This window comes from Poromitra crassiceps (genome assembly GCF_964638095.1).
Source record: "Poromitra crassiceps genome assembly, chromosome: 3".
Classification (NCBI taxonomy): Eukaryota; Metazoa; Chordata; class Actinopteri; order Beryciformes; family Melamphaidae; genus Poromitra; species Poromitra crassiceps.
In genome coordinates, this window is record NC_139625.1 from 84,625,749 (window position 1) to 84,651,219 (window position 25,471).

The 25,471-nt window shown below is 42.8% G+C and overlaps 1 protein-coding gene across 1 annotated transcript in view; it reads right to left on the reverse strand.

The window, feature by feature from the left end:
* The window catches only part of dglucy (D-glutamate cyclase), a gene marked incomplete at its 5' end in the record, with an annotated part of 49,415 nt that extends 27,162 nt beyond the window's left edge, over positions 1–22,253 (reverse strand). Inside the window, 6 exons of the mRNA XM_083633192.1 lie at positions 79–165; positions 5,326–5,479; positions 6,175–6,364; positions 18,153–18,292; positions 18,510–18,635; positions 21,944–22,253. Of these exons, the coding sequence (XP_083489318.1) occupies positions 79–165; positions 5,326–5,479; positions 6,175–6,364; positions 18,153–18,292; positions 18,510–18,635; positions 21,944–22,253 (1,007 nt within the window). The remainder of the gene's footprint in view (positions 1–78; positions 166–5,325; positions 5,480–6,174; positions 6,365–18,152; positions 18,293–18,509; positions 18,636–21,943) is intronic.
* Between the last annotated feature and the right edge of the window lie 3,218 nt (positions 22,254–25,471).

Below are 25,471 nucleotides of genomic sequence, written 5' to 3' on the forward strand. Positions count from 1 at the left end.
GCAGCCTGCTGCCACCCTGGGCCAGGACGAAAGGGAGAGGTGAGCAGCTTCCATCCGTGTCTGTCTGTCCATATTTACCTTGGCTCAGTGCTGTAACTCTGCAGACTGGAGACCGTTTTCACCAGGTGACCCGCCTCAAAGACACAATACTGAGAGATGTCCCTCCTGGAGACAGAGACAGAAACACAGATCACGTCTTCAAAGAAGACAAAAAGGCATCAGTGGAAGGAAAAGGTGCGACAGCTTTGACAATGCCTGAATATACACTCAAATAGTATGCTTTAAATGGGCCTACTCATTTGCCTGGTGAAAGAACATTCATGCCGAGTCTGTAAATGACTGAGAGAAATATATAGACGGTTTCAACTTGACCACAAACATTCTAAATGGCCCCTAGCGTACTTCCTGTTGCAGTGCAAGGAACCTATAGAGAAGGAGGAGACATTGCTCACGTCACAGCGTTTGAATTGTGCATTGGGGCCAGACTTTGAAGCCGAGCGATTTCTGCACCGACACCGGCAGGATAAATAAAAATGAAAAAAAAAAAAGTGAAAAAGCAGCGCTTGCCCCTCCCTCATTACCACCACTGTCTGAGGTGCCCTTGAGCAAGGCCCTTAACCCCAACTGCTCCAGTGGAGCTGCTCAGTGGCCAGCAGATCAGACTGTGGTTCTATTATTGGTCAGCTTCCAGGTGTGAATGTGTGTGTGTGTGAGTGTGAACAGGGCTCTCCTGAAAAAGAGTCAGTTGGCACGCCCCCTGTATAAATAAAGGTAAAAAAAAAAAAGTTTAGGCTTGGCCTTCAGGTAATCTCTCAGGACAGATTTTTGATTTGCATGCAGAGCAGTCATAAAGTTCAGATTAAACTAAGACTTTGGACTGATTCATCTCTCTATAAATGGATGTGGGTAGATTTCACATTAACGACGACTGTGGGAAATCATTGATCACAGGGACATTCACAGCTCTGTGTTGACTGTAGGTAGACATTTTGGATTATAGTAGTGTTGTTTTTCTTCACTGGGCTTTTGTCAAAGTGTGGAGGAGAAAGATTCAGCTAACGGAGAAACATCCTGTGAGCATTCTTCAAACTTCAGCTCACTCTCACTGGCTATTGTTTTGTTTCTTCTCAATATTCCATCGCTGTTCCTTTCACACTATAAATATCATAAATAGCAAACATGTTTGATTCGAATATAAATATCAAACATGTTTGATACAAAATCGGAGAGACTCCGATCAAGTTGGTGGTCATTTTTCCTAACTGTTGGTGTTCTATTTCAAATGTTGTAATACAGTAAGTTAAGTTAAGTTAGTTATCCTTTATTTATCCCCGTGGGGAAATTCATCCTCTGCATTTGACCCATCCTCTACTAGGAACCTTCCTAGAACTAGGAGCAGTGGCCAGCCGCAGTGCAGCGCCCGGGGACCAACTTGAGGGTGGGAGGAAACCGGAGCACCCGGAGTAAACCCACGCGAACACGGGGACAACATGCAAACTCCACACAGATAGGACCTGGGACGGACCGGGGTTCGAACCCGGGACCTTCTTGCTGTGAGGCAACAGTGTTGACCACTGAGCCACCGTGCCGTCAATGTATATGTTGTATATTTGCATGTGATGTGATTCTGCGCCAAACAACTTAACGAAGGCTAACAGGTTGTTCCACTGCAACATCATGGCTGCTCTGTTGTCAAAAACCGGTCAAAAAAAAGCACAAGAGCTTCGTCTCTCTTACCTTCAATACTCTTTGTTTTTTGCGCAACAGCTCCGGTTACGCCGGAAACAACCTGCCAACGGATTTCAAAGCTCATGCTCCTATTGGAAAGAGCGTGACTCAAACTGGTTGACAAGCAGACGTTTTGGTCACTCAGTGGCGTTTTGAGCCTAGCGAAGTGGTTACAGCAGGAGGCAGCGGGCTTCGCTAACATAGCTAACAACAGCTAGCTAGCTAGTTAACAAGCCAGCTGTCCTCAGTCAGAATCAAATTGTCATTACGTATCACTATAGCGTTCCATTGAGTCATACGCCATCCTTGCATTTTAAGGATGACTTAACTTTTTGAACTTGAGCACATGGTCAGGGCAGGACTGAGAAACATATTATGAGATATCTTAGAAATGACAATCAGAATCAGAATCACTTTTTATTGCCACAGTATGCAAGTTACATACGAGGAATTTGTCTTAGTGTCTGTATGCAGCATAGCGGTCACATCAATATACAGGGATAAGAAGTAGGAAGATAACTAACGACAATCGCAAAGTTGCAAGTGCAATCAAATCGAGTCAATTATGTACATGAGTGGTGAAGTGTTCTGTGGATGATAAATATGAATTTACGTTGGATTTACATGAGATTTACAGACTGAGTTAAATAGACGTTAAATAGGCAGTGGATTTACATGAATTTACAGTCAGAGTTAAATAGAGTTTACATTGAATGTACATGAAATTTACAGGCCAAGTTAAATAGGCATTAATGTGCAGGGAATTTACATGAATTTACAGTCCCAGTTAAACAGGCATTAAATTAAATATGAGTTCCAGTTTTATGGCGGGGGGGGAGTTCAGTTGAGTTTAGGAGGAGGTAGTGAGTTTGTGTGTGTGTGTGTGTGTGTGTGTGTGTGTGGGGGGGGGGGGGGGGTTGTTGGTGAGGCCCTTGGCGGAAGGGGTTTCCGGGCCTTGTTGGTGAGGCTGATGGCGGTTGGGAAGAAGCTGGTCTTGTGGCGGGTGGTTCTGGTCTTGGCAGACCTCAGTCTCTTGCCGTGGGGGAGTGTCTTAAAGAGTTTGTGGCCAGGGTGGGAGGGGTCAGCCATGATCTTGCGAGACCGCTTCAGTGTCCTGGCTGCATGCAGGTCCTGGAGGGATGGCAGGTTGCATCCGATTATCCTCTCAGCGCAGCAGATGATGCGCTGAAGTCTGTTAATGTCTTTGAATGTCTGCTGTGCCTTCTTGGTGAGAGCTCTGATGTTCAGCTCTCATTTTAGGTCCTGGCTGATGATGGTCCCCAGGAAGTGGAAGGACTCCACAGTGTTGACTGGGGAGTCACCCAGGGTGATGGGGGAAGGTGGGGCTTTGTGCCTCCTGTAATCCACTATCATCTCCATTGTTTTTTGAGCATTTAACACCAGGTTGTTTTGACTGCACCAAGTCACCAGATGGTCAACTTCCTGTCTGTATTCCGACTCATCTCCGTCTGTGACGAGCCCTATGAGGGTGGTATCGTCTGCGAACTTCAGGAGCTTGACGGACTGGTGACTGGAGGTGCAGCTGTTGGTGTACAGACCGAAGAAGTAGGGAGAGAGGACACCGCCCTGGGCAGCGCCGGTGCTGATGGACCGAAAGTCAGTGATGTGCTTACCCAGCCTCACGTGCTGCTTCCTGTCAGTCAGGAAGTCTGTGGTCCATCTGCAGATGGGGTCGGGCACGCCCAGCTGGGAGAGTTTCTCCTGTAGCAGGGCTGGGAGGATCGTGTCAAATGCCGAGCTGAAGTCTACGAACAGGATCCGAGAGGAGTGTGGGGGAGGAGGTGGGAGGGGGAGAGGACTTGGTAGAGGGGGGGTGGGGGTGGGATTTGGTGGAGGGGGAGTAGTGAGGGCGGGTGGGGGGGGTTCTGGTGGAGTTGGGGTGGGGGGGTCTGGTGGAGTTGGGGTGGGGGTCTGGGGAGTTGAGGTGGGGGGGTGGGGGTCTGGTGGAGTTGGGGTGGGGGGGGGTCTGGTGGAGTTGGGGGGGGGGTCTGGTGGAGTTGGGGTGGGGGGGTCTGGTGGAGTTGAGGTGGGGGGGGGGTCTGGTGGAGTTGGGGTGGGGGTCTGGTGGAGTTGAGGTGGGGGGGTGGGGGTCTGGTGGAGTTGGGGGGGGGGGTCTGGTGGAGTTGAGGTGAGGAGGGGGAATACACTGGAGGGGAGCTTTAAGATGATGTCTGTAAACCCCTCACACTGCAGGATCATTTGGGCAGTTAATCAGTCTTGAGTCGGGAATGTCCCCGTGGTAATTTAACGTTTGCGCTATGCAAATAGGGGGCGTCCACAACCGCATGCCTGTTATAATTGTACTGGGCATAGGCGTGCCACATGCCAAAACAAGGGGTTTCAGCGCTAAAATGTGGGGATAGATGGCATTATCCTAGCTCTTAGCAATTACTTTGTGCTAAGAGCTTTGAAAAGCACCTCTTGGCACTAAAATACTCGCTGCGCTTGAGCGCACCATAATCTCTGCGCTGCGCAGCGCAGAAACGTCATTACTAAAATTGGGTAACCAGCAGATTATTCGGTGAGGCAATCAACTATAATTCACTGAGAAACTTTTACATACTTTTATCACATCGCAAGGAGGGGTTATGGTAAATGAATTGAGAAAACTTGTACATTGTAGCCTACTTGCAATAGGCTATTCACCTTCACCTCCTATCCTAGAACCCGGAGGGTCGTTGGCACCACAGCTGATCTGTCACAAGCTCTCTCCATCTCTCTCTGTCCCACCTGTCTATTGTCCCACCCCAGTCAACAAAATAACCCAAATTGCATCAAAACACAGACGTTTTTAACAGGTATATGATGTGATGGTGTTGTTATGAGATATAATATATACAGTCAATAGGCCTACACACACCTATCCAAATTACGCATGGGGAGAATTACAGCATGCCTCACGCAAACTGTATTACAGGGACAGCAAGACGGAAATCTGGTTTGATTGATGTAACGTCCAGGCATTGCCAGGCCACACCTGTGAATAATTCTGGTGGTTAACACCGCCCAAATCCCGTTTGCGCCGTGCACAAATGATTTGGCACGCCTCTAATCTGTGCTTGCGCCCGTTGTTGTGATGAGTTATGCTCCCCCGCGAGTAATTGCATCCCCGCCATATTTTGGGGCTGTTTTAACTTAAAAACAGGGAGGTCACATCTACCCAAACAATAATATAATTTTCAAACAGTTATGTTTCTGTATAAATCATTACAATAATATGCTCCCGTGAGGTGCGGGTGCGTTTAGCTGCTGCCGGGCGGAGGTGCAAAACTTGGCATAACACCTGGACACGAGCGCAAGGCGGACTGCAATCTTCCCTGCCTTAAGGCACGTGCAAACAGGTGCGCAAATAGGGGATATCGCCTGTACCAAGATAGGGCCCTATTACTTTTTTAGTGGCAAACGTTTTTATGATCACTTTAATTAGGTGACCTGTGTATCTGAGCAGTGAGTCATTTGATGAGATTAACATTGACTTTTTTTAAATAGTTTGTCCAAAAATGACTGACATTCACTACTTTTCCCAGCATAGACGAAACTGTTCTTACTATAGTCAACTTAGTACATTAGCCTTACCTTATGTCAGCATCTTGAGCGAGAGGAGGGCAGGAAGTCTCTCCTGATTGGCTGCGATAAAGGAGCGGCAAGGGGGCGGGGTTACTGTGACAGAACGTTTGGAAGTCATTGGCCAAATGACTGGGCAGGATGACTACATTAGCCTGCTGGTATCCTGGCAAGCAAACAGACAAACAAACACATAAGACACATTTATTGCAAGGATCATGCTATCTTGAAGCATGTACGGTAAGTGGGGAATCACCCCCCCCCCCCTCCACACCCCATTTTGCAAAAACTAATTTTAGGCCCTGCCTAAACGCCCATATCACACAAATTATTAATCAAAGTGTACTCATGATACATCTTAAAACATGTCTGGAGGGGATCTTTTAAGTTTTAATATTATATTACAAATGATATTAATATGACATGAGTTTCAGTTAGCTTTGCACAGAAACAGATGGTAGAATACTGTTTACTTTATTACATTTCTTTACTTTTACTTGAGTAAACACGTTTTTTTTTTTTTTTTTTACACAAGTAACTGTACTTCTGCTGAGGTCAAGAATGTGTGTACTTTCCCAACGAGAGTAAGAGCCATAAAGCTACAGAAGGTTCTAGTCCAACAGGACCTGGGTGCCGTGAGGCAGCGCTACAAGGCTGACTTTTTCAGAGCCGGAGGACGTTGGTCTTTGGTTATAGCAAACGGCGATAACAAATATCAAAGTCAATGTTTAATTGAATCATATTAAAATCTCATCAACTGTTACTAAACCAATTTGACCTCTGACACAATAAAGAACGCATGGCTTCATTAAGGTCATATATGCACCTCTTCAGACTGAGACGATGTGTTGTGGGTCTTACCGTTGGCTAAGCCAGTAGTGGTGCTTATTCTGGGATCTTCCTGTCTGATTAACAGCCTCAGCTGAGCAGGACTCAAACCTTCTGACCACTCCATCAAAAAACACACACGCTTGTATTTAGCCGTCTCCAACACTGGACACACACACACCTCCCTGCTTGTCTTGTCTTTGCTCTGGCCCGAGGTAGAGCCCTACACACGCACAGTTGGGCCGTGAAGAAAACAAGTCACACCTGAGACAACCCAGCCTGATGGCTCCTCCTGATGGCTTATAGGAGGGCTGGAGATGGCAGGTCAAAGGTCACTCTCTGTCTCCTCACAGCCTGCTGGACATTGGCTTTGGCTTGTTTTGGGGTTTTATTACCTGCAACAGCTTTGGCTGGTATTGTTTTCACCTCGTGAGTCTGTGTGTGTGTGTGTGTGTGTGTGCGTGCGTGTGTGTGTGTGTGTGTGTATGTGTGTGTCATGTGTACATTTGACTTTTGAAAAATATAAAAAGAAATAGAGTCCGCACACTGCTCGACTTGCTCCCAGTTGATTTATTTTTAACGTTTCGGTCAACAAGGACCTTCTTCAGAAAATTCATTTCTGAAGAAGGTCCTTGTTGACGAAACGTTAAAAATAAATCAACTGGGAGCAAGTCGAGCAGTGTGCGGACTCTATTTCTTTTTATATGTTTCATTGCTTTTGTCCTGCACCTGCATTTTGAGTGGATGTGCGCGCTCTACTTTTTATATGTACATTTGACTTTTGACCACAAGTTTCAGACAAAAGTTATTTCAATGTACACATGTGAGACTTTCACTTTGAAATTCTCTAAATTGATACAGTGAAAATGCTTGATTTTGAGTTGGTGTCGTGCAGTCAAAGTCATGCTGAACTCAAATACATCAGTCATTGTCCGAATTGTTTTGGCCTTGGGCCTTTGGGTGGCACCAAAAATCCATCTATGTAGGAAAGACTCTGAATCTATGCTTAGGATAGAGGGCATTGTTCTATAGTTACAGTACAGCCAGCATGTGTTAGATGGAGCTCAGAATATAACCTGGACAAACTCTGCTTATGTATGACTCTGGTCTCGTTTTATTCTTTCTCTGGCGGTGTTTGGTTAATGTTCAAATGCTGCTCTCTTGGACGTGCCAAAATCTAGACTAAAGAACAAAGGTGAGCGAGCATTTTGGATCAGAGCCCCAGACTGTGAGACAACCTCCCAGAGGAGATTAGGATGGCTAAGTCTATTTTATCTTTTTAGTATCTTCTTAAAATGCACTTTTATAGGCTAGCTTTCCTGTGATCCCTTCTTACTAAGGTTGTCAAAAGCATTGATAGTATCGATACAAAAATTGTAAACGTTTACAAGACCAACACCTCATGATTCATGTAGAGAGAGGGAGGGAGGAGAGAGAGAGAAAGAGAGTGAGAGGGGGAGGAGAGAGAAAAAGAGAGGGGGGGGGGGGGGGGACACAGAAAGAGCTCTTCTGCCACTGTGTGCCTGAACTGTGGTACTGCTGAATTCACGCTAGATACAAGCTGCCTACTGTCAAACTAAATATCGAGGACTTTTCAATGCAATATGGTTTCAATAAGAGAAAAACTTGGTAAGAGTATCATGAGCGTGATTTCTATCATCAGTTTCAACTTCAATAAATTCAGTCATTCCAAAACAGAATTTAAATTCAGTCATCTGCTCGAACAAATCTTATCACTTTCAGTCATTTACACAAACACAAGATCTCAAATCAAGACTTTAGAAACCTTTTCAAGTCACCAAAGTACAAGTCCGAGTCAAGTCCCAAGTCACCAGAACCAAAGTCAAGTCTCAAGTGCGACGAACCCCCCCCCCCCCCCCCCCCCCCCCTTCAGGGAAACAGCATGGCACAAGTGTGTGTGTGTGTGTGTGTGTGTGTGTGTGTGTGTGTGTGTGTGTGTGTGTGTGTGTGTGTGTGTGTATGTGTGTGTGTGTGTGTGTGTACCTGAGGCCATGGAAGTGGTCGAGATAATCCTGAATTGTGTGAGGGAACATCTCACAGCTCTAAGAGCAGTCAGCATACTTCACCTAAATAATAACACACAAACAAACACACACACACACACACACACACACACACACACACACACACACACACACACACACGCTTATACTTAAACAATTTGTTTCCCAAACTTGTGATTTTAAGTTGTTCAATGAATCTGTCTACTCTATTTCATAATAACCTAGGCCTATGCAAAATTATGCTTACATTGTGAATTGAAGCAGCATTTTCCTGAAAGACAGACATACTTGTTTCTAGGGGTGGGAGAAAAAATCGATTCACCTAAGTATCGCGATTTTTAATGTCACGATTTTTTGAATCGATCTTTTATTCCAGAATCGATAATCGCAAAAGCAAATTCTTTTTTTTTTTTTTTTTTTTGTGCCCGCAGTCAGGCCACTCACTGAACAGCAGGCCAGGCGCCGCGTACTGGTTTACTAGTGGTTTTATTACTTTATTAGTTAGTCTGAAGTAATAATTACACTTCAGGGTTAAAGTGGGTGCATCTTTGGGCTTCAAACGTCGGCCCATATCGGCCTGGCCTGCTTGGTATCTAATGCCCGGCCTGAATTATGATCCCAGTCCGCCCCTGTTTTTAACTATATCGCCCAGCCCTACTCATGATATATAATATACAGTCTCTAGTGTATGATTCAACTTTTCCCATGTTCTAATCTAGTGTAAAAAGCAAACAAACTGAAAAAAGAAAAGAAAAAAAGAAACAAAAATCGCAATAAATCGTAATATCGAATCGCAATAATCGTAGAATCGCAATACTTAAGAATCGCAATATATATCGAATCGGCACCCAAGTATCGTGATAGTATCGAATCGGGAGATAAGTGAATCGGCACAGCCCTACTTGTTTCCATAGTTTTTCATTGCTGTTTAATAAAACTAAAGAGAGTAACAACTGCACTCCATACTTCATTTTCTATAAGCCTGATCTCCTATTTCACCCACCCACCCACACACGTGCATATATGTAATAGGCTATATATATGTATATATATGCATATATATATGTGTGTGTGTGTGTGTGTGTGTGTGTGTGTGTGTGTGTGTGTGTGTGTGTGTGTGTGTGTGTGTGTGTGTGTGTGCGTGTGTGTGCGTGTGTGTATGTATGTATGTATGTATGTAACGTGTCGATGAGATCTTTTATTTTGAACATGTTGAAACCGGATATTGTATTTTTCATTCTCGCTACCTTTACATAGCAGGCTAGCCAGTTTAGCTGCGAAGCCGCGGTAAATAAGAGTTATTAGATTGGTCTGGATATGTCCACAGCACACATGCTGAGAGTGTGTGTGGCACAGAGACTGCACGCGGCGGCGGAAGAGATCTTTGGCCTGTTTGAAAAAACCATCCAAGGATACGAGGAGGAGATACACCGCCAGCGCCTCCTGCTGGACGCTGTTCTGAAGCCTGATCCTGACGTACAGAGCAACAACACGGGTTTGTAGGAGATTCCTAACGTTACGTTACTTATCCAGTGACATCTTAAAGTGATAGGTCACCTATTTTACATTGCTTTATAAACTGGTAACTTGTAAAGTAACTTACTGAACGGGAGAGGCTGTAGCCTACTGCTCACTAGGCACTAGCTAACATAACATTAGCTTCGCTCAGTTGCGTTCCCCACATCGGGTTCCCCATGGTTGCTTGCGTTGCGTGAAGCTGGACAGAAATAAACAGAATATTACCGGAAGTTAAATGGTTCGCCTTCAAAATAAAGTGTAAAATAAAACACACAGGGCTGGGCGATATTGAAATCAATACCATGATAATTGGAAGGATTTTTCTCTATATATCACAATATGGTTCATGTTTGCAAAATCACGTTAGACAATCAAATTACTGTTCATCTTATTGAACTGAATGTTATTAGGTGTGATGTCAGCCAAAAACTGAACTTTTCAAATAATATTCAATTCAGACTACCATATTTAATTTAATTTTAAGTAAAATTAGCTGAAATGTGCATCACGATATTAAAATACCTTCATATTAGGGATCAAAATGTTGGCCAATACGATAACCGACCTTTAACATTACTGTTATGGCCGTTAACCAATTTTTGCCGATGTCGATATGATCTGATTAAAAATAAGTTTCTATGATAATAATTTGTACATAGTAAAAAAACACATGTAAACACACATGTAAACACTGAAGTTGAAAAATTAATGTCTTTCTTTATTTCCAAAACATTTGGAACAGCCCATAAATCATAGATATACCGCAATGTTTCCTCTCAATATGAACATTTTGGCCGAAACGATAACCAATATTAACATTGCTGTTATTGTCTCTTGTAACACACTCGAGCACCGAGCACTTTATTAGGAACACCATACTGATAATGTGTTCAAGACACCTCGGAACTCAGAAAAAAACAGCCCTGACTTGTAAAAAATGTATTGAACGGTTGTCGAGGTCGGAATTACAGGTTGGAAATTCAGGTGTCATTTAAGAGCTCTGTTTTGTCCGAGTTGACATCATCAAAGTGTTTGTTGACCTAATTTGAGGTGTAATTATGCAATATGTGTTTCTATTGTTCATATTTCGCTCTGATTATAGAAATATGTTGAATTCAACAGCTATTTTATCAATGACATTAGCTAGCTGTGTATGTTTTAAAAACAACGTTAATGCAATGATGTCAGAAATCTCAAGGTGAAACTTCCAAGTTCTCTTGAACTTATACTGGGGTAGGTATCAGCTTTCAGCTCAGTGTCAACCGGCTACCAAAGGGGCATCCTCCGTAAAGGGACAGCTCACCCTAAAATCCCAAATACATATTTTTCCTATCACTTGTAGTGCTATTTATCCATTTAGATAATTTTGTGTTAGTTTCCTGAGATTTGGAGGTATCGGTCATAGAGATGTCTGCCTTCTCTTCAATGCAATGGCACTCAGCTTGTGGTGCTCAAACCCCATTTGAAAAAGTCTACAGCAATGTCTCTTTCCAGAAATCATGACCCGGTTACTTAAGATAATCCACAAACCTTATTGTGAGCAGTTTCATGTCAGAACTATTTTGTATTTTCGACCAAACTACACCCGATAGCTGCTAATTAGCTGCTGCTCTAGCTGCAGTTTCATGTAGGAACTAGCTACGCCAACTTTCTAAATAGAAAAACACATTTATGCTATAAGTTAACGTTAGATGTAACATACTGCAATATATTCTTGTCTCGTCATTTATCCTGTGCTGTGGTGTGCAGGAGCGGCGGGTAAGTAAGTATGTATAGGTTGGAGAAAATTGCCCTATTTAACATTACTTCTGCTGGCTGTGAACACACTTGTAAATGAGGGAAACCTCAATGATTCTTGAATACAGCAAACATAAATTACATTTCGTTATTTAAACTCTCCGCAGTTGGATGTGATTCATGTGACACACGCAGTTGGGAAGAACAATGATCCATGTTTTGAAAAGTGATATAAGTTCAAGGTGCCATCAGCACAGTGGTTAATGTGGCGCGGTGAAGAGAAGATCGCTTATCATGTGAAGGCAGCTTTATTGTTATAATTGTTATTAATCACAAATGTAAAAGTAGCAACAGCCTCAAGTTAACGGCTTGTATTGCTTTTTTAACCTTCCCATTAGCCCCTCAACTCTTTTTCCACCAAGTGGAGGTTACCCCTGAGCAGCAGGAGTGGAGCCCCAATCTGGACCAGGAGGACCCAGAGCCCCCGCACATTAAAGAGAAACAGGAGGAACTCTGGAGCAGTCAGGAGGGAGAGCAGCTTCAAGGGCCGGAGGAGGCCCATGTCACCCAGTTCCCATTCACTCCTGTCCCTGTGAAGAATGAAGATGATGAAGAGGAACCTCAGTCCTCACAGCTTCATCAAAGCCAAGCTGACTGTGGAGCATCAGAATCAGCCAGTAACACAGCTAGTGATGTACCACCAACTAATAACGGCCAAGTTCTCTCTTCAGACTGTTCTGACATTGAGACTGAAGGTATTAATGGTGATTGGAAGGAGACCGGTGAAGCTCAGTCAGATTCAAACACACTGAAAAACAATCATATCCCTGGAAGTCATACAAGATCTCATATCAGTGAAAAACCCATAATTTGCATGGTTTGTGGGGAAGGTTTTCCATTGCAGGAAGAGCTGACCAGACACGTGATAATTCATTCAGAAAATAAACCCTTTCATTGTCCATATTGTGGGAAAGGGTTTAATAAGAAGGCACCTATGCAGGTACACGTGAGAAGCCATACAGGGGAGAGGCCTTTTAGTTGCTCTGTTTGCAGTAAAGCGTTTGTCTGCAAAGTAATCCTCCAAAGACACATGACCAGCCACACAGGGGAGAAACCGTTTGACTGTTCAGTTTGTGGTAAAAGATTTGGCCTGAAATGCAATCTGACAACACACATGAGGCTTCACACAGGAGAGAGACCGTTTAGTTGCTCAGTCTGTGGTCGAAGATTTGTACAGAAATGTAATCTGAATGTGCACATGAGATTTCACACAGGTGAGAAACCGTACTGTTGCAGCAGTTGTGGGAAGAAATATAGTCGGCGGTCGCACGTCAAAAACCATAAGTGTGGTATTGAGAGAGGTGCTGAGCAGAGCTGCTGGTTGAGGTGAACTGTGCAACAGTAACGATACAATCAACTAGGCGCTACGTGCGCCCGGGTAGTGCAGTGGTAGATTCCCTGCCTACCAACACAAGGGTCACTGGCTTGATTGGGCATCTGTACAGAGCACAGACATACTGTATAATTGGCCGAGTCTGCAGGTGAGAAGCCAGATTAATATAAGTATCCTGAATCTGAAGCCCGCTACAGTGGGCTTAAAAGAGAAATTACAAATCAGGAGCACAGTCGGAGAAAGGGTTAAAAATAGGTAAAACTCCAGGGGCCCTATCTTCGCAAAAGCGGTAATTTAGCGTTTGCGCTCGCCGCTCGTTTTAACGCTGTGCGCAATGCAAATTGTGGGCGAGCACAAGCGCATGCCTGTTATAATTGTACTGGGCATAGGCGTGCCACATGCCAAAGCAGGCGTTTCAGTGCTAAAATGTGGGGATAGATGGCATTATCCTATCGTAAGCAGCGCGCAATTACTTTGCGCTAAGAGCTTTGAAAAGGACCTCTTGGCGCAGCGCAGAAACGTCATTACGCACCGACGTGCCACGCCAGGACATCAAATTCTGCTGCTAAAATTGGGTAACCAGCAGATTATTCGGTAATCAACTGAGAAACTTTTATCACATTGTAAGGAGGGGTTATGGTAAATGAATTGAGAAAACTTGTACATTGTAGCCTACTTGCAACAGGCTATTCACCTTCACCTGCTATAACCCGGAGGGTCGTTGGCATCACAGCCGATCTGTCACAAGCTCTCTCCATCTCTCTCTGTCCTCGGCACGAGTCGAGTTTGAATTGAGTCCACTGTAAATCCTCCAATCTTTTCTTGAGGACCGCAATGGAAATAAGCTGTCAGCTTTATTGCGTTTTTATCCTTTTGATAATGGTGGGCCTGTGTATGTATATATGTATATTGTATATACTGTGTATTCATTATCAATAAAGAACTCAATCAATCAATCAAAAATTCTTTTGTTCTCCGCCGTTTACCCGCTGCAAACACGTTTCTATTGTCCCACCCCAGTCAACAAAATAACCCGAATTGCATCGTAATCGTGCAACGTAATCAGCGACAGCCTGAACTGCAATTGCCCAAAATGGTGACGATTAGTTTAGATTTAGCCAAACTCTCTACAAATACAATAACACAATAAAGGAAACGACGTCAGCCGTAACAACATTGTGGCAAAATAATAGGGGAGGGGTTTGTCTGAAGATATTTTCAAATATTGTATTTATTAATGTATTCACATTTAATCAAAAATATACTATACATTGTCTTTTTTCAGTTTGATCATTTTAAAATAATGGACTGATAATGCTTATTGATTAGTAGCAGTCAGTGCCAGTGGTGGCAAGCACCAAATTACCAGAAAAGTCCTGTAAGTTACTGTACCTCGCTGTCATGTAACATGCTAACTGGGATGATGTTGATTATCTTGTTTCTGTTATTGGCTAACTTTGTCATAAGCCTGAGCCATGTTGGTAAAGCATTTTGGGCACATTGTTTATGTGCTATGTGCACAAGCCACTGGGCATCATAGCTAACCTCTTTTCACTGCACCCACTCTAACATACTGAGTTCTTCAATAAATGGTCCATAAAGTAAAATATTCTGCTGTCTTTTAGTAGGCCTAGAGACCGTTTGCCAATGAGCAAGCTGCTGGTTGCACCAAGAGTATTTCTGGTAGTGACATATATTCTCTTTAAAATAACCGTTTAGACTGTGACTCCCATACTGTCACATTGGACGTTGAACATGCTTGATGCCCACATGAGTGATCTATGCACGTCGTGCTCCCTTGATGCAACTGGCATCAGGAATATGTATAGCTGCCTTGATTCAAGACCCCTCATTGGCGGACATGATTTTGAACACATGGAGGCATTCTCCATCTTTTTGTTTACAGCAGACCAACATGGCTTAATTCCGAGTTGCAAAATTCAGTTTCCATGTTTCTCTGCTGTTCAAACTTGAATAAATAAATCCATCTGACTCCAACCTGGATATGCCAAAAATCAGATTTGGGCTAGCAGTGTGAACATTGCTTTAGTTTTGATTAAATGTATTGCATTGCAGAAGTCAAATATAAGTCTGTGTAATAGTATACAGCAGAAGATAAGTGCTGCATGGATGTGATGGCTCATCCGACAGGTGCTCATTAGTGGGGCAGGTGTTATTATTATTAAACTAACAGAATCCAGCAATCAAGTAAGACCTCTTGGATTATGTTTGTTTAACAAGTCTGTATGTATGTAATCTGTTATCCAGACAGATCTCATTTTTGCAATGTTCAAGACATAAAAAGCAAGACCTGACAGCTTTTCAATATGTTGCTCAAAGTTGCGTTGTTCCTTTGTTTTAAAACTTCTCACTTGTACCAGCCAGTCCAGAAGGTCTATCAATACAAACACACATCTCAGCCGCTTTGTTCAAAACCACACGACTCAAGATTGTATTTTTTCACACACATTCACACCTGGAAGCTGACCAATAGAACCACAGTCTGATCTGCTGGCCACTGATCAGCTCTACTGGAGCGGTTGGGGTTAAGTGCCTTGCTCAAGGACACCTCAGTGGCGGTAATGAGGGAGGGGCAACACTGAAACAAATTTAACCGTCTTGTCGACGGTATCCATACACTCTCCCAGACATTGACTACAACACTCCAGTGTATTTTATGTAGCACTATTATTATCCTTAGCATTGGTTTGGTTAAATAAATCGGTTTATTGTTTAAACCCATTGTGCATCTTCCTCCTTTTTTGTGGCCTATGAGTTGGTCATAAGAATATTTCTTGATATTGCATTTCATTTGTATGGGTCCCACCTGATGCTCTAGGTCTAGGAGGCACTGTAGGTCTTTTTTGAAGTGTACTATGGAGCTTCATCAAATTTGTATGTACTGTATATGGTGTTTTTTATTTCAGTAGCCTATTGTGCATTTTAAGGTAAAGGTAAAGTCCCACTGATTGTATTTGTCACACACCTGAGTGTGCGAAATTTGTTCTCCACATTTGACCCATCCCCTGGGGGAGCGGTGAGCGGTGAGCAGCAGCAGCAGTGCCGCGCTCGGGAATCATATGGTGATCTAACCCCCCCAATTCCAACCCTTTGATGCTGAGTGCCAAGCAGGGAGGCAAATGGGTCCCATTTTTATAGTCTTTGGTATGACTCGGCCGGGGATCGAACTCACAACCTCCCAGTCTCAGGGCGGACACTCAAACCACAAGGCCACTGAGCTATGCATCGTTCACTAATCATTATGCATTATATGGTTTAGTCACATGACCTCCGATGAGATGTCCGCACTCGAGTACGCTTTATTTAATAAAGCACAGCAGACGTGACAAACGGACACATTTCCTCAACTGCTGACAAATGCACCCAGCTGGCACAATCAATCTAAATAAGCACAAGGCATAGTATAGTATACACTGTAGCTACATAAAAAAACAAGTCAATATGAGCAACGGAGACAGCACACGTCACATGATCACAGCAACCCAAAATCGGCCATCAACAATAAAAACGCACCTATAAAAATAGACATGAAAAATATTAAGCAGGTATGCTGCTGCAACCACATAATGTGCAGAATCTATGATCAGAAAAATATTTAGTTAGAAAAAGATATTCATGAGACAAAATAATCAAAAATATTTTAATAATGCTAGTAGTAATTATTAAAGTTAATATCTTTTGATCTTACATATCTTATATGTATTATCTGATCATCTACAAAACCTCCAAGGATGAAAATACACACACACACGCACACACTCAATTGTAAGCAGTATTTGGTATCACAAAATCCCCTCTAACAGAAAGCCCCTGCTTTACAGTTATCATACCAAGGTATCCAATCCAATCCAATTTTATTTGTAAAGCACTTTAAAACAAGCAGAGAGGACCAATGTGATGTACAGAAGAAAAATAAACACAATAAAATAGATAAGAATATGAAAAATACATAGTAACATAAGAAAGTTAAGCAACACAATAAAATACATAAAAAACATAAGAATAAATGCAAAGTAAGAAAAAAAATCCCCCGATCATGGGAGGAAAAACACACTGCAAATGCAGGAGCCAGAAACATGATCACCAGAGTATAAAACAAACCCTAGTAAGAAGGAAGAGTTTGAGAGACAGGCCATATGTATATATATAACATGCATAGCCGATCAAAAAAGAAAGTAAAAAACAACAAAACCCATTCATAAAAACTAAATTAATTCCTCAGGAAACCTCTCGTCATTCTTTCTGATACTAGTCTTGTGTTCCGAGATGCTAATTCTGAATTCTCTTTTTGTCTTGTGTGGTCCTGATGGGCAGTCATACAGTATATTACTAAGTAATATATGACTGTAATATATTACTTTCCCAGAGTGACAGATTACAATTTCCAAAACTGTAATATTACAGTTATAAATCCAAGTAACTTCAAGTTACTGCAAGTGTGGACTCCACAGTCCGTTTTAGCACTGACTCAGGTTAATATAGAGGGTATGCATGTGATGTCTGTTTGCCCCTCTTGCAGATTTGACAAGTCATCACTTTGAGCCAGGTGTGCTCTTCAGGTGTGGCTACAATTACACTTAATAGGCTGTTACCTTCATTATAAGGCTCAAATATGTTCTGCGGCTCCAGACAGATTTTCATTTCATTTTCCAGGAGAAATGTGTCAAAATACCATTTTAAATTAAATAATGTCGTGCTGCAGATGTTCTGTCCTACACATCCTATTCTCCAGACAGAAAAGAAAATATATTTGTTTGGTTCAGATCCTTGCAAACAACAATATAATAATTTAAATGCTTATCAATTAAAATAAGATTATGTAAAAATTATCATTCCCTCTAATATCGTAAATCATATCACAATTGCAACATCAGTCAAAAATAATCACAATTGTCCGGCACCTAGGATTTATCGTTTTCTTGGACGTGCGCGCTTTCGTGATCTTACTGGCTTCTCCTTGGTATGGCCTTGCATGTGTTTAACCAATGTATTCCTCCGACTAAAACCTTTGCCACAAACTGTGCAAGGGTAGGGTCTCTCCCCTGTGTGTGATCTCATGTGTCTAACCAATGTCCCATTCCTAGTAAAACTATGGCTACAAACAGAGCAGCTAAAGGGTCTTTCCCCAGTATGACTTCTCATGTGTGTATTCAATGTTCCTTTCTGGGTGAATCTTTTACCACAAACTGAGCAACCAAAACCGTCTTCAGCCTCACTTTCAGAATAGTTTGAAGCCTCACTTTCAGAATCGTTTGAAGGGAGGAATTCAACATCAATAGATGGTTGTACATCACTAGCTGCATTGGAGTCGTCATCACCGTCACTCTCCACAGGACTGAGGAGCCCGGTGATATGGGCCTCCTCCGGCCCTTGAAGCTGCTCTCCCTCTTGACTGGTCCCGAGTTCCTCTTCAATGTGTGGGGGCTCTGGGTCCTCCTGAAGCGGCTCTCCCTCTTGACTGGTCGAGAGTTCCTCTTCAATGTGTGGGGGCTCTGGGTCCTCCTGAAGCTGCTCTCCCTCCTGACTGGTCCAGAGTTCCTGCTGTTCCTCTTTAATGTGTGGGGGCTCTGGGTCCTCCTGAAGCGGCTCTCCCTCCTGACTGGTCCAGAGTTCCTCCTGTTCCTCTTTAATGTGTGGGGGCTCTGGGTCCTCCTGAAGCTGCTCTCCCTCCTGACTGGTCCAGAGTTCCTCCTGTTCCTCTTTAATGTGTGGGGGCTCTGGGTCCTCCTGGTCCAGATTGGGGCTCCACTCCTGCTGCTCAGAGGTAACCTCCACTTCACAGACTTGGAGCTGTGGAGAATCTAATGGAAGGGATAAAATGAGAAGGAATAACAATAACAATAACAATAGTACATTCATTGGTTCCCAAACTGTGGTCCGCAGACCACTGGTGGTCAGCGGGGCTCCACCTGGTGGTCCGCCAGAGAATTGAAAAATAAATAAATATGGTTTTTACTAGGGATGGCACGATACCACTTTTTAATGTCCGATACCAATCCGATACCCACAATCTTGAGTATCTGCCGATACCGATACAATCCGATCCAATCTTTATTCCTCGCTTATACAACTAGGGATGGGGATTGTTCATTTGTATTAATATTGATACCATTTTCGAGTCTGCCTAACGAACCGGGTCCTTATTGATTGATACCACTATCGATACTTTTGTATTATTTGGTGGAAAGACGAGACGACAATAAATTGTTGTTTACTGTATGTTTCAACAAGTATTTCGTTTTCACACTAAAGTGTGAAAGTATGAGTGGGCCCCAATTCAAATGATTAGGAAATAATGGTTGTATTTTAATTAAAATGTGCTTGATAAAAAAAAATCTTGGCATTGCTAGTTTTAATTATGTGTATAAGAAACTGTTAGGAAGATAAACAGGTAATTTCCTCTCTAATATACATTTTATATTGCTGTGAAAACACACATTTATTGTGCATTGCAAGCCTTTTTCTTTCTTTTTACTGAATACACATTGAATACCCATCATGTAGGGCAGGCTATAAGCATTGATGCCTTGTCCTAATACGAATGGACACCGTATAGGCTACATGACATGTCATGTCATGTGTCAGAGAGCAGTATGGCACAACAAGCAACTGATTACTGGGATCGCATATTTTTTGATTATTATCAATTGGATTATTATTGTAAACGAAAGGGACTTGCGTGCAAGATGGATACCTTCGGTTAATGATGATGATTGACCAGAAACAGCAGGCGCATTTGACGGTTTTCCCTGACGAAGACGGTCCAACTCCAAGGTATTGCATTTTGGTTTGATCTGATGATTGCAGATGCTGAGATGTTTGATGATTGAGGATGTGTTACCACTCTTACAAGCAATCACCTTGTGACATTATAGCTATATTACGCTTCACATTTATTTTGGACTTTTATGAAGTGTAGCCACGCTTTTGATCGCTTACACGTTCAGCCATCCTGTCGACTCGTCTGTCACGCAACCAAATCAGAAATGAAGTGAACGAGGGGGGCATATCTCGCCACGCACGCACGCGATTCCATCCTTAATCGAAATAAAAGTTTTATTAGACAATCGATGTGTGCACTGCACTCACATCTGCATGGGCTTGAGTGACAGAGCGCTTGAGAGTGGACTGGGGACAGGAGAGAGGGAGCGAGAGAAAGAGGGGTGAGGGGGGAAGGAGCTCACATCTCTTCACTGTGACGGTGCGTTGCTCAGAGTTGAGTGAAGCATAAGTGATAGTTTAGCAGTGTTTCCCCCTAGAACATTTTTCAGGCCTGGAGGGATTTCGAAACGTACCCCGACCGCAACGGTGGGGGCCGTCGCTGGCGACGCTAAACTTTTAGCTAACCTGTCCGCATCTATGTTCACAATGGCATCCCAAGTATCATCATACTATTATGGGATGCGATGCGAACAGTTGTATCATGGGATGTGCGTTTCCCAGGCAACGACACACATTGACACGTTTTGGAACAGCGCTGCATGCTGGCACAATGCTCCTAAAAGCAAAATGCTTATTGTTTTGAATGATTTGACATCTTCTATTACTGTCAACACTAGTATTGTTGTATTGTAATAATATGCCATAAAGGTTTATTGAAATTTTGGGGAGAGCAGAAAAATAATAATCTATATATATTTTTTTTCCACCTTTCTTTTTCTGGCCTGGCGGGCCCGCCAGGCTTGTAGAATGGTAGGGGAAAGACTGAGTTTAGGCTATGGATCGGATTCTACTTCTTTTTCCGATCCAGTGCTTTTGGCCGGATCGGCTCTGATACTGAGTATCGGATCGGACCATCCCTAGTTTTTACACACACATTAACCCTGAGAGGAGGAGCCGGTTTGGGCCGATTTTTGGAAATAAGTGCCAGTGCTGTGAGGGTCTTTTATTGTTTATTATATAAAGTGTTGCATTGCGTTAGTGGGTTAATGGGTTGTTGTGAATGTGATTCTTCCTAGCGCCAGCTCTCCTAGCAGTGGGTCCAGCTCTCCTAGCATTGGGTCCAGCTCTCCTAGCAGTGGGTCCCGGGGCCTTGCAACTCCACAGAGTGAAGCGTAGTCTGTTTTAATGGGTGAGCATTGCTGCTCCTTGTGAAATGGACTGTTATTTAAATGTATTAATTTAAATTCTCACCGGCAGGAACGCCGGTGAGACTGTCTTTCAGAGACTGTGGCACACTCAAATGTCGAGCTAGGTCAAAGGTAGGGAGATCATTTGAAAGTAGACAACCTAAGGTTTCCAATGGGGCCAAGCTTGTCATGCTAGCTTGTCGGGAAGGGGGCTAAATAACTAATGATTCAAAGTCAGACAACATTTTGGCGAGGGGAAAAACGGCCATCACCATTTTCCAAATGGTCCCTTGACCTGTCACCTCAATATATGGGTACCCACACGCCTCCCCTGTATAGACATGCCACATTTATGCTCATCACGTGCAATTTAGGCCTAGAAAAGTGTAATTTCCGCCTATTGTAAAAATTGTGTATTTGACAATTTCTTTCTTTTCTGCATACTGGGGTCCCTAAAGAGTCTTGGAATTTCATGAATTGCGTACGACTGGACAGCTGAGACTCTTCCAATGATCCAATGAGCCCAATTGTAGGCTATTCATGTGTGATCTTAGTCCCCATAGTAACCATGTCATTGTAGTGAGACATTTTTTTAAACTAGACCTCAATGTATGAAAAGCAATAACCTATGATTACATCTAGGATATTCATAGCATCATGAACCTTTAGAAAACCACAAACTAGAGACCTGGGGCATTCAGACAATGCATGACTTTATTGTTTCTGAGCCATTTCCAAAACAGAAGTGCTCTAGAGTCTAGAGTCTAGTAGAGGAAGCTTTAGTTCTAAATAGTCCTCTGGGCTGGTAGCCATCAGCTGTATCTGGCAACACTGCGCATGACGCAGCTGTAAGCGAACTACGTGGGGCAATGTTGTGAGCATATATTTATCTAGCCCCTCCTGTGTAGTCAGCTAGTTTAAAGGTATGACCTTGTAAAAAGGATTAAAACGGAATGACCTATCACTTTAATAAGATCTATAGTGTAAAAGTAACGTTAAGTAGATCATGTAGCGGCCTACAAGTACAAGCGTCTCCAGACCTGTTTTGTCTGCGGTGATGTGGACCTCGGGCCTCTGCAGCCTGTGCTGGAGATCAAGCTCCTCTTCTAGTTCCTCTATGGTTTCTTCAATCAGCCCAAAGCTCTCCTCTACAGCAGCAGCTAGCCTCTGGTTCACCAGCGCTCTCAGCATCTGCACTCTGGACTTCTGCACACAGTGAGCGTCTGCTAGCTTCTCCCCCTTTGAACGAGAAAAGTCCTCTTCATATTCTGCTATCAGTGCAAATATCGCTTCAACAGCCGCAGCTAGTCGCTGGGTGACCAAAGGTTTCAGCTTCTCGACTCTAGACATTGTGTCGTTAGTGTGAGAGGCAGAGGGCTTTGTTACTCAACGTCACAACTAGCTGCTAATGCTAACGTTAAGCCATCGTTAAACTAGAGTTCTTCTTCTTCTTCTTCTTCTTCTTCTTCTTCTTCTTCTTCTAGTGTTTTATGGCGGTTGGCAAACAACTTATGGTGCATTACCGCCACCTTCTGAAATGGAGTGTGGATCAGAATGGACTTCTAAAACACTACACTATCCTGACTATATTCTTCTACTTAGTCCAGTTTCCTCTAAAAATGAAAATATATCCCTATACCCCACAGTCCCTGAATTCAACTGCAATATTAATTTTAACTCCAGCATGATACGATTGCTCTCCAATCTGTTGTTGAGGATCTGTCTTTCCTGTTGGTAGTATGGACAATCAATCATTGCATGTTCTACTGTTTCCTGCCTATCGCAATATTCACACATACCAGTCTCATGCTTTCCCATGATCTTAAGTGTACTGTTAAGCCAGTGTGCCCAAATCTCATCCTTGATATATCTTCATCTTTTTTAGTTCTGCTCATGTCTCATTTTTCCTACTGTCTTTTGGATATTGTAACCTACCTTTAGTTTCTTTATTCCACTCCTCCTGCCATTTCTTTTTCATTTCTCCTTTGACTATACTTTTAACTTCTGCTTTACTATAACTTACTACCATATTTACTTCTGTCTTATTAGTTGCATCTTTTGCATACTTATCTGCCAGTTCATTACCCTCCACTCCTATGTGCTGGGATCCAAATACATTTCACAGTTGTTGCTGCTTTACTGGAAATATCTCAGGCAATTTACAGAGTCAGTAAAGCAGGAACTGTGAAATGTATCAAGTTGCGAGGCGCCAATGAGGACTTTCTCTTAAAATTCCCAAGGAAGAAAAACAACAAACACCTGAATAATGTCATGGGCAAACTGAAGGAGTGCAGAAACGCCTGTTGGATGAGCCGTGGGTGGTGGCAGTACAAATCAATTGGCAAAGTGCAACTAGGGCTAAAAACCCAATGAAATAAAAAGGTAGACTTATCTTGAATTACAGTCCTATATTATGTTTTTTTTAAACAAGTTAAACTCAATCAAGTTTCAAGAATCTGAATTCTTTCACCAAAACAAGTCATTTTTAGCTTTTTGGACCCCCCCCCCCTCCTGGTCAGTTATAACCACTGCAGAGAGGTTAACAAAGTAGAGTACAAGCAAAAACAGTAAGGGAAGGCTGATATCTGAACAGAGAAACGGGGCATACATTAACCATCTGTAACTGTGGGGGCACAGTTTCCCCCAAAATAGAAAAAACTACATAATGGTTAGGGTAAAATACCAGGGTAAGCTAAACAGAGGCATCGTAGGATGTCCACTGCTTCATGGTATGTCTGTCAAAGTAAAAGCACAGCATTAGATTTTTTTTTACCACCCCCCCCCCCCCCCAACAACACTCAAAACAGCCCTGTGCTCCACATTTTGGGCCGACCCACGAGTTGAGAAACACTGCTCTGTCTTTTGTACTCGACTCTAGGGGGTTTTCAAAGTCTGACACTGTAGGCCTCCACCTCACTCAGATAATGCTTGCTTGGACAAAGCCTTTCCCATCACAATTATGTTATTTGAATGATTAGATTAAATGTTCTATGGTCTCAACTGATTATAAATATAGCTGAATCACTTGGTTTGACCAAGTGAAAGTATTTTTACAAGCATTTTAAGAAAAATCTACGGAAAAATGAATGGCAGATGAAATCCCTTAGGTTGTATGCAGAACCCGGAAGAGGGCGTGATTTTGGCACTTCCCAACCACTGATTAATCACATCTGTGGGTCTACATCATGATCCCATGTGTTGTTTGTAACAATATGAAACCTATTTACTCCTGATAAATCATGCTTCTCCAACTTTTAAAAGTGGTTGCCCAAACTGAAACTTATGGTTGCCCTTTTTTTTTTAAAGATTATTTTTGGGGCATTTCAATTTTATTTTTATATAGGACAGTAGGCAGACAGGAAAGGTGGGGAGAGAGAGAGGGGATGACATGCGGCAAAGGACCGCAGGTCGGACCCGAACCCGGGCCGGCCGCTCGAAGGGCCGAGCCTTCGTGGTATGCGTGCCACCAGGTGAGATGGTTGCCATTTTTAATAGCGAAGATGTGTCAATGTAAAATAATGCTTCCCACATGCAGCCCTCCCACCAAAGCCTGCTCAATTACATCAAGTGAAATATGATAGAAAAACATGGGAGCAGCAATGGTGGGACGTAGCAATAATATGCTCGTTATCTAGGTTCACAGTAACTAAGAGGCCGATCAGGTAGCCACAGGGATGGCAAATTGTAGCTATTCCACCGAATGAACACAATCTCCAATACATCAATAATGTCAAGTCAAGTTTATTTATAGCCCTAATTCACAAGCATGTCTTAGAGGGCTTCAGGATTGAACAATCTTATATATTAGGGGGGGGGGGGGGGTGCAGAGGGTAGAGAAGGGAGCAAGAGAATGGAGAGAACAGGGAAAGCAGAACAAACAGGGTATACTGGGGCTGGGCCGGGCGATACGGTTGAAATCAATATCACGATAATCATAAGGATCATTCTCGATACCAATGTATATCACAATGTGGTTCATGTAAGCAAAGTCACGTTTAGTAATGCAATTATATTATCATATAATTTACCTGGCAATTGTCATATCATGATATACCACTGAAAGATGACAAACGATACTACTGAATTTAGCCCTAGGGCTGGCATGAGGACAGATCGGCACAGCTCGGCTGGATGAATGGATATACAGAGCGAAGCATGCTCGTATTTAAAATAACTTCAGACCAATAATATTCACTTTAGCTATAAAATAGTGAATGCTATTTCACTATTACTACCAAGAGAGCCCTAGTACAGCTGTGTGTGTGTGTGTTTATTCAACACAAAACACTCCAAATATAATAAAATACCAGCATACAGGTAGAATTTAGGCATGATCGTGTCCTCAAAGAGTTTTGTAATGGTATTGAAATCCACCAAATACAATGAGTTTGTCCCAGTAGGTTGCAGCAGTCTAGCCAACGATATATCAAAACGTGACAATATGTATCGTTGAGATGAAATCTCATATCGCCAGAAAAAGAAGCTGAACATGGTGGCACTGATCTGCATCTGATTGCATGCTCGCTCTCCTTTTCATTGCTTTGTTTGAACAGACGAGGGACGTTACA